Source organism: Lissotriton helveticus, chromosome 6 (assembly GCF_964261635.1).
Source record: "Lissotriton helveticus chromosome 6, aLisHel1.1, whole genome shotgun sequence".
Classification (NCBI taxonomy): domain Eukaryota; kingdom Metazoa; phylum Chordata; class Amphibia; order Caudata; family Salamandridae; genus Lissotriton; species Lissotriton helveticus.
The window spans coordinates 1,896,330,762-1,896,347,179 of NC_136067.1; the positions used below are offsets into that span (position 1 = coordinate 1,896,330,762).

General features: G+C 41.3%; 1 protein-coding gene across 1 annotated transcript in view; it reads right to left on the bottom strand.

Annotated features, from left to right (window-relative positions):
* Positions 1-16,418, bottom strand: part of ALK (ALK receptor tyrosine kinase) — a 2,452,973-nt gene that overhangs the window by 16,015 nt on the left and 2,420,540 nt on the right. The window contains exons 27-29 of the mRNA XM_078647129.1: positions 16,264-16,365; positions 6,032-6,166; positions 3,189-3,279 (exon numbers count right to left, since the gene is read on the bottom strand). Of these exons, the coding sequence (XP_078503255.1) occupies positions 3,189-3,279; positions 6,032-6,166; positions 16,264-16,365 (328 nt within the window). The remainder of the gene's footprint in view (positions 1-3,188; positions 3,280-6,031; positions 6,167-16,263; positions 16,366-16,418) is intronic.

Consider the following 16,418-nt stretch of genomic DNA (forward strand, 5'->3'; position numbering starts at 1 on the left):
ATGGGTTTGAACTGGAGACTATAGTGATTTCTTCTACTTTCGCTTACCCCACTCTATATCCGTGCGATGAAGAATTTGGGTTATCTGTATTGCTCTTACCATCTCCTTTCCTCGGTTGTTTCTGGCTCTTCTTGTTGGATTTAGGCCCTGACAGTCAACAATATTGTGGGAGATCTTAATTTAAACTCAGCTGCCTCATCAGTAAATAAATCCATGACTCTGACCCATCCTACCTAAAGAGATGGCATATGTACCAGTTCAACCGCACCCGTTTGATCTTCATCACAGCTCTCCACCAGCCTGAATTTCCATTCAACATGGATGGATGTCCGTGACCAATCATCCTTTGGTGCATGCCTTAGGACCTCCCTGCAGAATCTTTATATTTGCCTACTAGCCTTAGGTCTAAACAGGCAAACAGCCTAATTATGAGTGAGTCGGAGTACTAGTACTCATGAGTAAACCCTTGTTTACGCACGGGTCGGAATTACGAGTTGGAATGTATTTAAAGCACCTGATGATTATTAGATGTGTTAAATATCTCAATGTACTTTAAATTACAGCTGGTCCAACCTGCCAAAATTTAAGGGGGAAAAGAATACAGCAATTACAGTATCATGTAGATTTTGATGCATTATTCCCCACAAACTTGTAATAGGTGCTATTTATCGCGCTTGATAAATAACGCACCCAGTGGTATCGTTATTTATATTATCATGAACACAGCATCACCGTTTCTTTTATATCATGTTTGCCACCCTTGTTATTTTTATTTGAGGCAAGAGGCGTACTCCAGTCTGTCACATACTTGTTTAGGTCTTGTTTGGTCCATCCATACCCCAACATTTGAGGTTATGGTGATCTTGGTTATTTTTTCTAGATTATGACTTTTTTTTTTTTCATAGAGATGTTGGCATCCTTCCATGACAAGTACTACATATATATTAAATATGGCTTCTGTGATCTGTGCAACCAATAGGCGAAACATACAGGGGTCTAACTCTAACACTTATGCTCAAGTGTCAGTTTTTTGTCTCTGAAGCTGCAACCATTCCTCATCTTCAGGATATTCACATGGAATATGTGTCCATGCAATTAAATCCATATGGGAATCACTTACATAGTGAATAGATATCCTGGAAAGCTGCCACTGATCCGGTCCTTGTGCATTAATGTTGGAAAAAGCAGCACTACAACAATGACTTTTTGTTCCTTAACCGCATGCGCGTTAGCGGTTTTCCCGCTGTGCGCGGCGGTTTTTAAAAAGCCGCGTTACATGACGAGCTCAGCTCGTCATGAGCGTACGAGCGTCGTAACTCATGACGAGCTGAGCTCGTCATGAGCGCGGAAGGGGTTAACTGAAGCCAATTAAAGTGCATAAATAGGCTGCACCTAGCAGCTTTATTGGAGAGATCTGAGATATACAAGTTAGTGCATATAGAGGAGTCAGGGTGACATAAAATAAATGACGCAAACTATTTGTAAATATCGTTTAAGGAAACTAGAGTGCAATTATATTTAATTTTTTGGAGATAGGAATCTTCACTTGAAGCAAAATACATTGTGTGCTCATGGACCACAATGATTCGGTAGCAACAACTGTGTTTAATCGAGAATTTTAATTTGAGAATTTGTAAGCTCTGTAGGGATAAGAGAAGCTGCCAAGTTGGTGACAGGAGGCAGTCCCCCCTACACATACAGTAACTAGACTAACCCAAGTCACACACTGCTCTGGCCATCTCCGTAATTTTACTGCCATCGGATAATTTACCCCCATATTACCAAATAATAAATGTCAAAGTGCAACTCATGTTCTGTGTCCTATTAGAAACTTCCAAATATAGCGACATTAAGCATTCAGATATCAAGGCTCAGACTTACTATACTGTTGCACAGGCGCTCGTGCCTCATTGGTGTACAACTTTTGCAAACTACGGGCATCATTTACAAGGCCCCTAGCGGCACTTTTGCTTGACCGGAGTGTCACTTTTTTTTACAAATAGGTGGTGCAATGAGCCGCAGCATATTTATAAGGCAACGTAGAGCCACTTTACGAAGCTTTTCATGGCATCGTAAATAGGTGCCCCTTTCACGCAGAACACTATGTGAAAGGGGCCTTCAATGGGTGTTGCTGTGGCTGTTCCCACGCGACACCCAAGGAATCTGAAGCATTCCCAGAATTACGAGGAATAGTAAACCTGGGAATGCGTCAGAATCCTACGCCTCCCCAGTGGAGGCGTAGGAGTGGCGCAACGAGGAGAAATACTTTTATTTCTCCTTGTTTTTTCTCTTTCTATTCATGCTTCAAAAGAGGAAAATACCATCAATAATTGTTTTTGTGCAGGAAGGTGTCCCTTCCTGAACAAAAACAAACATCCCTGCAACGCAGGCATCCTTGCAGCATGACGCAAGGGTGACTGCGTTCGTGCACAGCTGCGATTTGTGCACCGGCGCAGGGGAGAAGGACAGGAATGTGCTGTATCTTGCAGATATGGCGCATTCCTGCCCTTTTCTTTTGACGCACAGCAGCGCACCAGGACAGCCTGCTGCGTTGCCGTGTGTCAAAAGTTTGTAAATGAGGCCCAAAGTTTTTTGTGCTGAAAAGTTGACAAGAGCATGCCGCTAAACTGCTTTGTGTTGGACAGCGCTGATCTTCTGTTTGTATATGCCAAAAGGGGGTAATAGGGTATGAACAGGGCAAACAGCCCTTAGGATTCCACGCAAAGCCACATCTACTAATGCATTGTGACCTGGCTTTGCATGAAATCCTAGAGCCAACCAAAAGCAAGTGCAAACAAAAGGCAAAAGGAAAATCGTGTGGTTTCAACAAAATGATATATATTATGTAATTTTTCCATGGGCTGCAGTCTGCACATAAATGTTAGTACTGGATGGTGTCCCTTGAGCACACATTTTATGCAAGAAACTGCTCGTTTGTCTTTGCCCTTTTACTACCAGATTGGGGATCAGGGTGGCCCAGCACTGTCCATGATGTCTGGATCAATGTAAACATTTCAGGACGCCTACCTCATAAGAAAATGCATGCAATGGAATATACCAGAAACTGATTTACATAGGCTGTGGTTATCTTGAAAATATGGCTTGATTCTCACCCTTGTGGGCCCTGCCATGGATTAACTGTAACACGAGTTGGCAAGTTATTAAACATGGCATATTAGACATCGTACCTGGGTGCAGTAGTCAATTCTCTCCAGGATAATGGCAAAGTGTGGTCTGTCTTCGGGTTGATGTTGCCAACATTGGGTCATAATCCTGTATCTAAAACCAAGAGGAATAAGGAAATGAAAACCTGGAGTTTCTGCATCCATATAAAAACGTTTGCGCTCATTCGGGTGGTGGCATAAGAGAAACCATTTTGCCCCAAACACCCACATTTCCTGTGCATTGCTCTCATACAAAATTCTCAGAGACAATATTGGGGAGCTGCTTTAGTTTATTGGTCTTAGACTGCTGGTTACAACTGCAATGTCTACAGACCCTGGGGAGGAAGAAGCATGGCACACGTGCAACAGTGGCACTGACTGTAGGCCACAGAAGATCACTAGCAAACAGTTCTGTGGCCACATCTGCTATGGTACAGATGAGTTCTGCTATGGAAGGGATGGGAGATTGTCCTGGTTTCCGGAGTTCATAACACAGCACTGAAGACCTGGAGGAATCAAAGAGACGTAACAAGTATCTGCTTCTAGGATTGTTAGTCTAGAGAAGCTGGAATTTGCAGAATAAAGTTCTTGACCCTCTGCTTCCTCGCAGTTAACGGGTGAGGCAAGGAATGGACGTTGATTTTTGCTTTCCAAGCAGTTTTTCTATGGAACTTAATGATTTTCTCTTCAGGTGGGACAAGGTAGCTCTGACATGGATGGTATTTCTCCATTGACACAAATCAGCAATGGATTTCTTTAGAAATGGGTCCGAAGTCCCAATTCTGGCACAAAAGGGGAACGGGATTACAAACATTGTATTTTTTGCATACATTTCTTCAGGTGAATACTGACGGATTTTGAGCGGGAAAAATATTGCACATGACAAAATTGACAGTTCCGAACGGGGGCAAACATGCAGGTGGACAGCCCTGTGCTCTATTCCAAGGTGCAGAATGGGGAGGTAATACTGTGCCTGGAGAATAATGCATCTGTCGCTATTAACGTTTACCAAGCGCAGTATTGCGTTTCAAAGTAATGGAGCATTTAGATTAATGCTCAGAATCTTTTTTTTTCTTATCAATTTGCTGGGCTGTAAAAGGTGATATATCAGTACACCACAGAAAGGAAGGAGAGCTTTATCACATATGCAGAAAAAAATTCTGATAAAATGACCTGAAGAAATTTCACATGGCATTTGGAAATATGCTAAGTAAGAATTCCTGTCCTATTGCACGTTACGCATTTCATGCTTGGGCGGAAGGGCAGGGATTGGTCTTCAGAGAAAGCAGTGCCATCCCCCACTCTATGGCCAGGAGGCATATGGGATTAACAATGAGTCCTGGACGGAAGGGCACTCATCCATCACAGGCTTCTTAGGACCAGTCGTGTCTAATTTTCAACATTTAAACTGTGCCCTTTGTTTTTTCTTTCTTATTAGCAATTGCTGTTAAAATTAGTTTTTTAAATATTTATTTGCATTTTCTTTCCAATAATGAATACGTTTGTGCAGAAAATGTAAATGTTTTTTCTCCTGAACTACATACTGAATAAGCTCCTACTTCTCTGAATGAGTGAAAACAGGTTCCTGGCCCAGCTCAAATCGACTTTCTCTTTGTTCCCAGAGTCCTTGCTCTGATACCAGGGGCATAGTAGCTCATGAACGTGCAGCCAGTGCAGTGGAACTAGGGCCACGGGTGTAAGCTGTAAGCTGGGTTTTACCACCCATACACAAGCTAGGGGGGCATTCTCCTTCCTTGCATTAGTGCCTCTGGCACTCTTTCTTTGACACTAACATTCCACAGAAGAGGTCTTTGGTTGCACTCGTGCACTAAAGTCAATAGAGCAATGACACCGATAAGAGCGGGGCTGTTTCCCAAAGGTGAGGTACACATCGAGTAAATGAGACCTGACATCTCTGGATGTGTGACTGCTATCGACAGACTAGTGACTATTGTATAAAAACACTGGAATATTGAACCCTTTATTGAAAACAATGGAGTCGTTCAGGGTCAATAATGGCTGGTACAGACCGTTCGCTTCAACATTCCAACACTGGTCTTTTTGTTTCAAATATTTAAATTTAGCATATTTTACCTCAATGGCTGGAATGTTCTAATAGCATTATACCCTTCTGCCTGGGGCTATACTGATTGTTAAATGACCTCTTCCCCATTAGAGACCCTTCCTTGTGGCTTGAGCCTTAGACACTTTAGCAACCATTATAGCCCTTGGCAGTGGCCTTGGATGCTAAATGAATTTACCTATTGGGGTCAGGCCCACGCAAACACACTGACTCAATACTGAGTCTGTCGTATTCATATTTGTATAAGTAACTTCTTTTCATATCACACTCCACTCTGGGTTCCAATCTCCTGTTCAAGGTTTGTTTTACTTTAAATTTCATTTTTTGGGAGGAGTGCAATGTTTTATTCCCCTCTGTGCTTTTAACTGGAAACTAGGGCGAGGAGCTCAGTCCTCTACTCACTGCCCGTTCGCATTCCTCTTTTGTTTTATTTATTTTTTGGGTGGTGTTTTGTCATATAACTATTTTCCCTCTTTTACCTTTCCAGTGTTTCTTCTGATTTTGTAACCCTGCACACTTAGCCATCCAACGTGTCCACTGCAGGTAAGCAGTTCAATCACAAATACGTTTTTTTGTGTATCTCAAATATCTATCTGAAACGTGTTTATATTTCTCATATCAATGTTAATAAAATATTTATTTGTGTGGAAATGAATTCACATGCTAACGCCATTGACTTGGGTAACAGCTATTAACAGCACTAAGAAACAGAGAAAGTGTGGTAGTAAATGGTATAAAACATATTAGTATTAGACATTTAAGTTTTCAAAATATGAATTCATACACAGGCCCCGGACAGCTTTTTGGTGGGTCCATCCTTCCGCCATTTGTGACAAACTCCAGCACTTCCTGGTTACTTTTGCTGGGGTACGGCATGTACCCAAGAGAGAATATTTCCCAGAGAAGCACACCAAAAGACCTAAGCAGAGGAGAGGGAAGATTTGTCAGACAGAAGCATCGGAACGAGAATGGTGTTCTTGAAATGGATCATTTTCAACGTTTTATCAATCCAATATGGCTTCCAATGGAGAACTTGTGTAGCCTGGTGCTGCAGCTCATGCTACTTAAGGTCTCCATTTATACAGTCACTTAATTCATTCAAAGCTGCCCAGGTCCTTATTTTGTTCTAGTTAAACTTTATTCTGGATTAATTGTACAAAACAACATTTAAATTAAGAGATAGCTTCTTAAGACACAACACATATGACATCAAAACATGAAAACGCGCTACTGATAGGTGACACCGCTACCAGCACCTTACTGCAAACATGCACAACAAAGTATATTCTTACTATCCAGAAAGTGCTTTGAGATCTCAACAAGAGGGAGGAAAGCAGTAGGGAAGCGCTATTGTTATACTTTAGTATTGTAGTATGCTCTACAATCCCATCTGAATGGACCTCGGGTTCTGTGACATAGCTGGACGCACAACAGCCAAGTTTTCAGTCTGTTTATGTTTGACATGCAGATGTTTTCAGCATATTTATGTCTGACACTTCAATGCATTACGTGTGACACTTTGAGTGACACTTGATATTGAGTAGAATAAAGTAGCTTGGCTCATGTAATGATATAAATATCAGGAAATACCAATTTTGCCAGTTTTCTATTGCAGTTTTCACACCACATTAATGTGTAGAATGGACTTAGAAAATCTGCAGCTCTCCTGAAGTCTCTTTGGCAGGTAAATAACCAATCCCTTTTTAACAAGCAGGAAGCTCCTCTATCAAGATGGCCTTTGCTCTGCTGTGTTATTTAAATATTTTTGACCAGAACTGTGAATGACAGTCACATTCAATTCAAAATAAACATGCACATCTGCAGAGAATGACTGACTGCTATGATGGGCCTGGCATTTGCAGATGTGTATAATAAATTGTGTGAGGCGATGCACAGCAGTGTTGTAATCTGGTTATCAGATGGAGAGAGTCTTGGGTGCACACGTGGGTAGTGTCTCCGTCCGAAACACATAGGAAAATAATCAAAGGATTGTGTATGCATGGGCCATGCTACTACATCCCCACAGGTGGCACACCGGGTAAAAAATACTTCAATGTATTTTCTTAGAAGTTCACTTTATTTGAGCGAGGGTTAAATCTCAACAGCAGGTTGATATTTGATTCATATCAATGGTATATCAATGTTCAAACAAATTCATTCTTCAAAATGAGGAACAGTCAAGAGATGCAACTCCAATGCATTTCGGGCAGGGCCCTTTATCAAGGAGTGCTGTAAAAAAGGAGACGAATCACCATCAGGTCGAGTGTCGTAAAGGCGACTAAAACAAACAGCGTGCTGCACAAATCAAATGCGGGGGCCAGGGTGAAATAAATAGTTAAGGTGCCGATCAAAAAAGGACAGGGATGTGAGTGTGATCATAACAGAAGGCTAAACGCGGCAGTATCACTAAATACTACCAAAGTGCTCATAGCTTTGTCGGGCGTGAGAGGTGATATACGCGTTAAGCAAATTGCCATTCAGAAACTTACTTCGGGTACAGCGTAACGCGGAGCGTTACTGGCAGGTTCAAGGTTCCAGCGGGAACACTAAGGGACTGTGTCGAAAGTCACCGACATAACACGAGACAGGGGGTATAAACGTAAAAAACGGACTGAACTCGTGTAGGGATAGTGTGGGCGCCATGCTGGAATGGGGAAACTAAGCAAGTGAACGCGCAGGATAATAAGGAAGGAAAATAAAGAAGGAAACATGTAGAACAATAAGAAATGTGTATGAACACACGCGGCAAGAAAACAATGTATCAAGATACAGGCATTATAGATAGCAACTAAATTCACAGCGATCATTTAACCCAAAAGGCTTTTGGGTCTGGAGGCGATATATCCATTCGAGTTCTCTTTTCAAAAGGAGTTTGTTATTGTCAGTGCCCTCCCTTTTAGTAACAATTTCCAAGATGATGTATTGCAATTGTGCAATGGAGTGACGTGCTTCATCAAAATGCATGGCAATGTTGGACTTCACATTTTTCAGTCGAATGTTCGATTTGTGCTCGTTTAGGTGAATCTTTATTTTTCTTTCGGTCTTCCCCACATATAATTTGCCACACGGGCATTTTAATGCGTAAATTAGATTTGAGGAGTCACATGTGGCGTTGGTTCTAAGTTTGATGACTTTACCTTTCATTGGGTGGTGGATAAGGTTACCTTTGATGATGGAATTACAGTGTCCACAGTTCAGACAAGGTTGTGTACCTTTGTATTGTTGACCTGATGTGGTGGGATTAGACAGTATTTCTTTAATGTTGCGGCTTCGAGTGTGGGCAAACAATGGTGCAGAACTGAACAATTCATCAAAGTCTGGTTCCATCTGGAGAATGGGCCAGTGTTTCAATATGATCTTTTTATAGACCTTGCTAACAGTTGAATGTTTAGAAACCAAGACATTACGTGATTGTTCTGTGGTCGGTTTTTTGGACAGAGCTTCTTGTCTGGTGATTTGTGCCACTCGAGATTGTGCATCTTTGACAACCTGTGTAGGGTAACCTCTCTCCAAAAATCGTTTCTGCATTTCATCCATACGCATATCCATGGTGAGTTCATCTGAAACGATGCGTTTGACTCTCAAAAGTTGAGAAAACGGTAAATGTCTTTTGAGTGACTCTTGATGATGACTTTTATAATGTAGGGTGTTGTTGCGATCAGTCTTTTTCCTGTGCAGATCAGTGATGAGCCCATTGGTGGTAATTTTTATATTGACGTCTAGAAATGTGATTTCCGAGTCGCTGATTTCCCATGTAAGTTTGATTCGATCGTCTTTAGAATTCAATTGACCAAGGAATTGTTCAAGAGACTCTTTGGAATCCATCCAAATGAAAAATAGGTCATCAATATACCTTACGTACATTATAATTTTTCCATAGTTGATTTGGTCGCCATATATATATGTTTTTTCAAAGTTCTCCATGTAAATATTGGCATATGAAGGGGCCGCACAATTTCCCATAGCCATTCCAGAAAGCTGTAGGAACCACTCATTGTTGACTTGGGCCAGTGTTTCAATATGATCTTTTTATAGACCTTGCTAACAGTTGAATGTTTAGAAACCAAGACATTACGTGATTGTTCTGTGGTCGGTTTTTTGGACAGAGCTTCTTGTCTGGTGATTTGTGCCACTCGAGATTGTGCATCTTTGACAACCTGTGTAGGGTAACCTCTCTCCAAAAATCGTTTCTGCATTTCATCCATACGCATATCCATGGTGAGTTCATCTGAAACGATGCGTTTGACTCTCAAAAGTTGAGAAAACGGTAAATGTCTTTTGAGTGACTCTTGATGATGACTTTTATAATGTAGGGTGTTGTTGCGATCAGTCTTTTTCCTGTGCAGATCAGTGATGAGCCCATTGGTGGTAATTTTTATATTGACGTCTAGAAATGTGATTTCCGAGTCGCTGATTTCCCATGTAAGTTTGATTCGATCGTCTTTAGAATTCAATTGACCAAGGAATTGTTCAAGAGACTCTTTGGAATCCATCCAAATGAAAAATAGGTCATCAATATACCTTACGTACATTATAATTTTTCCATAGTTGATTTGGTCGCCATATATATATGTTTTTTCAAAGTTCTCCATGTAAATATTGGCATATGAAGGGGCCGCACAATTTCCCATAGCCATTCCAGAAAGCTGTAGGAACCACTCATTGTTGACTTGAAAGTAGCTGTGGTATAGGGTATATACCATCAATTCCATAAGGAAAGCTTGCATGGGATTGTCAATGTCACTGGTAAGTAAAGCTTGTTCGATGGCTTCGATGCCTCCCTGATGAGGGATGGATGTATACAGGGAGCTGACATCAGCAGTGCACATTATATAGTGATTGTCATGGTTAATTTGAATGTTGGATAGTTTGATTAAAAATTCAGTGGTGTCCTTGATGTAACTGTGGGCTTTGATGACGATTGGTTGCAAATATTTGTCAATCAATTTCCCTGTCGCTTCATGAATTGAACCTCTGGTGGACACAATTGGCCGAAAAGGTGGATTATTGAGGTCTTTGTGAATTTTAGGGCTCATTTGCAAAGTCGGGCTCCTTGGATGTTGTGGTAAAAGGAAGTTCTTGGTGCGTTCCTGTATAACATTATTATCGAATGCTTTCATGACAATGTCTTGAAGAGTATTGTAAAATTCTCTTGTGGGATTGTTGTCCAGTTTCATATACAAGGAAGCATCACATATATGTTCTTGTAATCGTCAAGTGTACATGGAATTGTCCAGAATGACAAGAGCCCCACCCTTGTCGGCTTTCATGCATTTGATTTCCTTATTGTTAGCCAAAGATTGAAGAGAATCACGATCTTTAGATGTAAGGTTTGGGCGCCGATTATGGCGCTGAAAATTGATTTTTGACACGTCGTTACGTACAAGTTTTTCAAATAAGTCGATTGACTTATGGCTGCACGGAGCTTGGAATGTGCTTACGGGTCTCAATCCTTTCAGTTCATCTGGTTTGTTGTCACTGGCAGGGGGTAAAACCTTTTCAAAAAAATAGCGCAACCTAAGCTTCCTTAGGAATTTAAAGGTGCTAACCTCAAGTTCCAGCAAGTTGGTGTCGGTGGTAGGAATGAATGAAGTGCCTTTTTCTAATAGATTCATCTGATATGGGGTGATGGTAGTATTAGAAATATTAATAACTAAGTGTTCTTTCTCGGTTTGGGATCTTTCGGTGTTACCTTGCTCCGAGTGGTTGGAGCGGTTGAATCTTTTTCTTTGGCTCTGGCTCCTCCTGAGTCTTCGATGTTGGCCGTGTCTACCTCTAAAAAATGAACCGCAGAAGTTTGAATTTGTGAGGTGGTGGAACAATGTGTAAAGCAACTACTATACCTATCGAAGAGACATATCAACCAAAAGCTCCAAGCGAGCACTTTACTGAAGTATCATAGGGCACTCAGAATCCCTCGCGGTTTACGGATCGCCTTGAAACCCTCACTGTGTAAAAATTCGAAAATATTTAAAGATAAATGGGAAAGAATTTTGAACAAATGCAGCCTGGATCTCATCCTGTTGATCGTTGAAGAACTCTCAGACATTCTTAAAGAACTTGAACAAGAAAGCAAAGAAATTGATCAAGAACTGAAAGAAATGTTAACCTCAGAAGAACTCTCTAACACTTTGGCCGACTTAAAAATCACATTAGATAAACACCAGAAAGAAATCAATGAGCGGAAGATCCGAAAGTTTCGTCGTGACACGCTTGACTACAAGCTTGACGAGGTTTACTCGTGGGCAGACGTATACGCCCAACGAAGACGCAATCGACCAACCAACACACAGACCGATACATCATCTTCTGGTAGCGACACTTCAACTCGACCACTTCGTAGTACCCTACCTCTTAGACCATCTCATGACCTTGCAAGCACATCTACCACCTCACAAATTCAAACCTCTGCGGTTCATTTTTTAGAGGTAGACACGGCCAACATCGAAGACTCAGGAGGAGCCAGAGCCAAAGAAAAAGATTCAACCGCTCCAACCACTCGGAGCAAGGTAACACCGAAAGATCCCAAACCGAGAAAGAACACTTAGTTATTAATATTTCTAATACTACCATCACCCCATATCAGATGAATCTATTAGAAAAAGGCACTTCATTCATTCCTACCACCGACACCAACTTGCTGGAACTTGAGGTTAGCACCTTTAAATTCCTAAGGAAGCTTAGGTTGCGCTATTTTTTTGAAAAGGTTTTACCACCTGCCAGTGACAGCAAACCAGATGAACTGAAAGGATTGAGACCCGTAAGCACATTCCAAGCTCCGTGCAGCCATAAGTCAATCGACTTATTTGAAAAACTTGTACGTAACGACGTGTCAAAATCAATTTTCAGCGCCATAATCGGCGCCCAAACCTTACATCTAAAGATCGTGATTCTCTTCAATCTTTGGCTAACAATAAGGAAATCAAATGCATGAAAGCCGACAAGGGTGGGGCTCTTGTCATTCTGGACAATTCCATGTACACTCGACGATTACAAGAACATATATGTGATGCTTCCTTGTATATGAAACTGGACAACAATCCCACAAGAGAATTTTACAATACTCTTCAAGACATTGTCATGAAAGCATTCGATAATAATGTTATACAGGAACGCACCAAGAACTTCCTTTTACCACAACATCCAAGGAGCCCGACTTTGCAAATGAGCCCTAAAATTCACAAAGACCTCAATAATCCACCTTTTCGGCCAATTGTGTCCACCAGAGGTTCAATTCATGAAGCGACAGGGAAATTGATTGACAAATATTTGCAACCAATCGTCATCAAAGCCCACAGTTACATCAAGGACACCACTGAATTTTTAATCAAACTATCCAACATTCAAATTAACCATGACAATCACTATATAATGTGCACTGCTGATGTCAGCTCCCTGTATACATCCATCCCTCATCAGGGAGGCATCGAAGCCATCGAACAAGCTTTACTTACCAGTGACATTGACAATCCCATGCAAGCTTTCCTTATGGAATTGATGGTATATACCCTATACCACAGCTACTTTCAAGTCAACAATGAGTGGTTCCTACAGCTTTCTGGAATGGCTATGGGAAATTGTGCGGCCCCTTCATATGCCAATATTTACATGGAGAACTTTGAAAAAACATATATATATGGCGACCAAATCAACTATGGAAAAATTATAATGTACGTAAGGTATATTGATGACCTATTTTTCATTTGGATGGATTCCAAAGAGTCTCTTGAACAATTCCTTGGTCAATTGAATTCTAAAGACGATCGAATCAAACTTACATGGGAAATCAGCGACTCGGAAATCACATTTCTAGACGTCAATATAAAAATTACCACCAATGGGCTCATCACTGATCTGCACAGGAAAAAGACTGATCGCAACAACACCCTACATTATAAAAGTCATCATCAAGAGTCACTCAAAAGACATTTACCGTTTTCTCAACTTTTGAGAGTCAAACGCATCGTTTCAGATGAACTCACCATGGATATGCGTATGGATGAAATGCAGAAACGATTTTTGGAGAGAGGTTACCCTACACAGGTTGTCAAAGATGCACAATCTCGAGTGGCACAAATCACCAGACAAGAAGCTCTGTCCAAAAAACCGACCACAGAACAATCACGTAATGTCTTGGTTTCTAAACATTCAACTGTTAGCAAGGTCTATAAAAAGATCATATTGAAACACTGGCCCAAGTCAACAATGAGTGGTTCCTACAGCTTTCTGGAATGGCTATGGGAAATTGTGCGGCCCCTTCATATGCCAATATTTACATGGAGAACTTTGAAAAAACATATATATATGGCGACCAAATCAACTATGGAAAAATTATAATGTACGTAAGGTATATTGATGACCTATTTTTCATTTGGATGGATTCCAAAGAGTCTCTTGAACAATTCCTTGGTCAATTGAATTCTAAAGACGATCGAATCAAACTTACATGGGAAATCAGCGACTCGGAAATCACATTTCTAGACGTCAATATAAAAATTACCACCAATGGGCTCATCACTGATCTGCACAGGAAAAAGACTGATCGCAACAACACCCTACATTATAAAAGTCATCATCAAGAGTCACTCAAAAGACATTTACCGTTTTCTCAACTTTTGAGAGTCAAACGCATCGTTTCAGATGAACTCACCATGGATATGCGTATGGATGAAATGCAGAAACGATTTTTGGAGAGAGGTTACCCTACACAGGTTGTCAAAGATGCACAATCTCGAGTGGCACAAATCACCAGACAAGAAGCTCTGTCCAAAAAACCGACCACAGAACAATCACGTAATGTCTTGGTTTCTAAACATTCAACTGTTAGCAAGGTCTATAAAAAGATCATATTGAAACACTGGCCCATTCTCCAGATGGAACCAGACTTTGATGAATTGTTCAGTTCTGCACCATTGTTTGCCCACACTCGAAGCCGCAACATTAAAGAAATACTGTCTAATCCCACCACATCAGGTCAACAATACAAAGGTACACAACCTTGTCTGAACTGTGGACACTGTAATTCCATCATCAAAGGTAACCTTATCCACCACCCAATGAAAGGTAAAGTCATCAAACTTAGAACCAACGCCACATGTGACTCCTCAAATCTAATTTACGCATTAAAATGCCCGTGTGGCAAATTATATGTGGGGAAGACCGAAAGAAAAATAAAGATTCGCCTAAACGAGCACAAATCGAACATTCAACTGAAAAATGTGAAGTCCAACATTGCCATGCATTTTGATGAAGCACGTCACTCCATTGCACAATTGCAATACATCATCTTGGAAATTGTTACTAAAAGGGAGGGCACTGACAATAACAAACTCCTTTTGAAAAGAGAACTCGAATGGATATATCGCCTCCAGACCCAAAAGCCTTTTGGGTTAAATGATCGCTGTGAATTTAGTTGCTATCTATAATGCCTGTATCTTGATACATTGTTTTCTTGCCGCGTGTGTTCATACACATTTCTTATTGTTCTACATGTTTCCTTCTTTATTTTCCTTCCTTATTATCCTGCGCGTTCACTTGCTTAGTTTCCCCATTCCAGCATGGCGCCCACACTATCCCTACACGAGTTCAGTCCGTTTTTTATGTTTACACCCCCTGTCTCGCGTTATGTCGGTGACTTTCGACACAGTCCCTTAGTGTTCCCGCTGGAACCTTGAACTTGCCAGTAACGCTCCGCGTTACGCTGTACCCGAAGTAAGTTTCTGAATGGCAATTTGCTTAACGCGTATATCACCTCTCACGCCCGACAAAGCTATGAGCACTTAGGTAGTATTTAGTGATACTGACGCGTTTAGCCTTCTGTTATGATCACACTCACATCCCTGTCCTTTTTTGATCGGCACCTTAACTATTTATTTCACCCTGGCCCCCGCATTTGATTTGTGCAGCACGCTGTTTGTTTTAGTCGCCTTTACGACACTCGACCTGATGGTGATTCGTCTCCTTTTTTACAGCACTCCTTGATAAAGGGCCCTGCCCGAAATGCATTGGAGTTGCATCTCTTGACTGTTCCTCATTTTGAAGAATGAATTTGTTTGAACATTGATATACCATTGATATGAATCAAATATCAACCTGCTGTTGAGATTTAACCCTCGCTCAAATAAAGTGAATTTCTAAGAAAATACATTGAAGTATTTTTTACCCGGTGTGCCACCTGTGGGGATGTAGTAGCATGGCCCATGCATACACAATCCTTTGATTTGCAGATGTGTACCATTCTCCACACATCTTCAGTGGCTCTCTGTCCGTGTTATGAGTACCTTAAGCGCCACAGGCTGTCTAAGGCGAGCCGGTGAAGTCAATGGGTCCTGTACAGCACCTGGATGTGGGTAGACCTAAGGCCTGAATTAGAGTTGAACCTCAATGGAAAAAACATCCAACTCTGGATAAAGTACCAAAACCAGAGGACACTCCACCCTTGGTATCCAGACTCATACTATCTCTGAGGTAAAAAGAAATGAAACTGGTACCCCTTCCATTCCCCCAGACTGGCAACCTCCAGTAGGAACGTCTGGCACCATATTTTCATTATTTCTGTTCTCCCCCCTTTGTACACCCCTCAACCACTTTCGCTTCCCACCTTCCTGCCTTTACTTTCGTTCTCCCTTCCGCTCCTCAATCATGCCATGTTTCTAGTCACCAGTCTTTCCACTCTGGTCATTTCCTCACTTTCCTTCCTTCCTCTCTCCATCTCACTGATTCTCTAGATCTCTTCTCCCTCCTCTAATTTGTCTTTTTCCTTTCTTCTATCCCTCAATCCCTCCTAGGCTATCCTTTTGTCTATCTCCTTTTATCTCTCACTTATCCCATTGCACCCCTATGTTTTTATATTTCTTTTTTCCTGTAAACGATCTCCCTCCTCCTTTAGTCTTTTTCTCCGCTTGTAGTCACTCTTAAGCCTGACCCCGGGAAGAAACCTCCTAGTCTTTCTTCACTGTTCCTCAGTCTGCTGTAACCTAACCTCAGAATAAAGCAGTCTTCAGTAGCATGTCCTACCATGTATCCGTTTTGGATGTAAATATTCCTTCCATGAAAGCCTCCGGCGGCATCCACTTGACCGGAAGCATGGCACAGCCTCCCTTCCGGTAATAACTTGCCCTGTAAACAAAGAAAATAAAACATTCGATTTATAAACAAACATCTTCGAATAG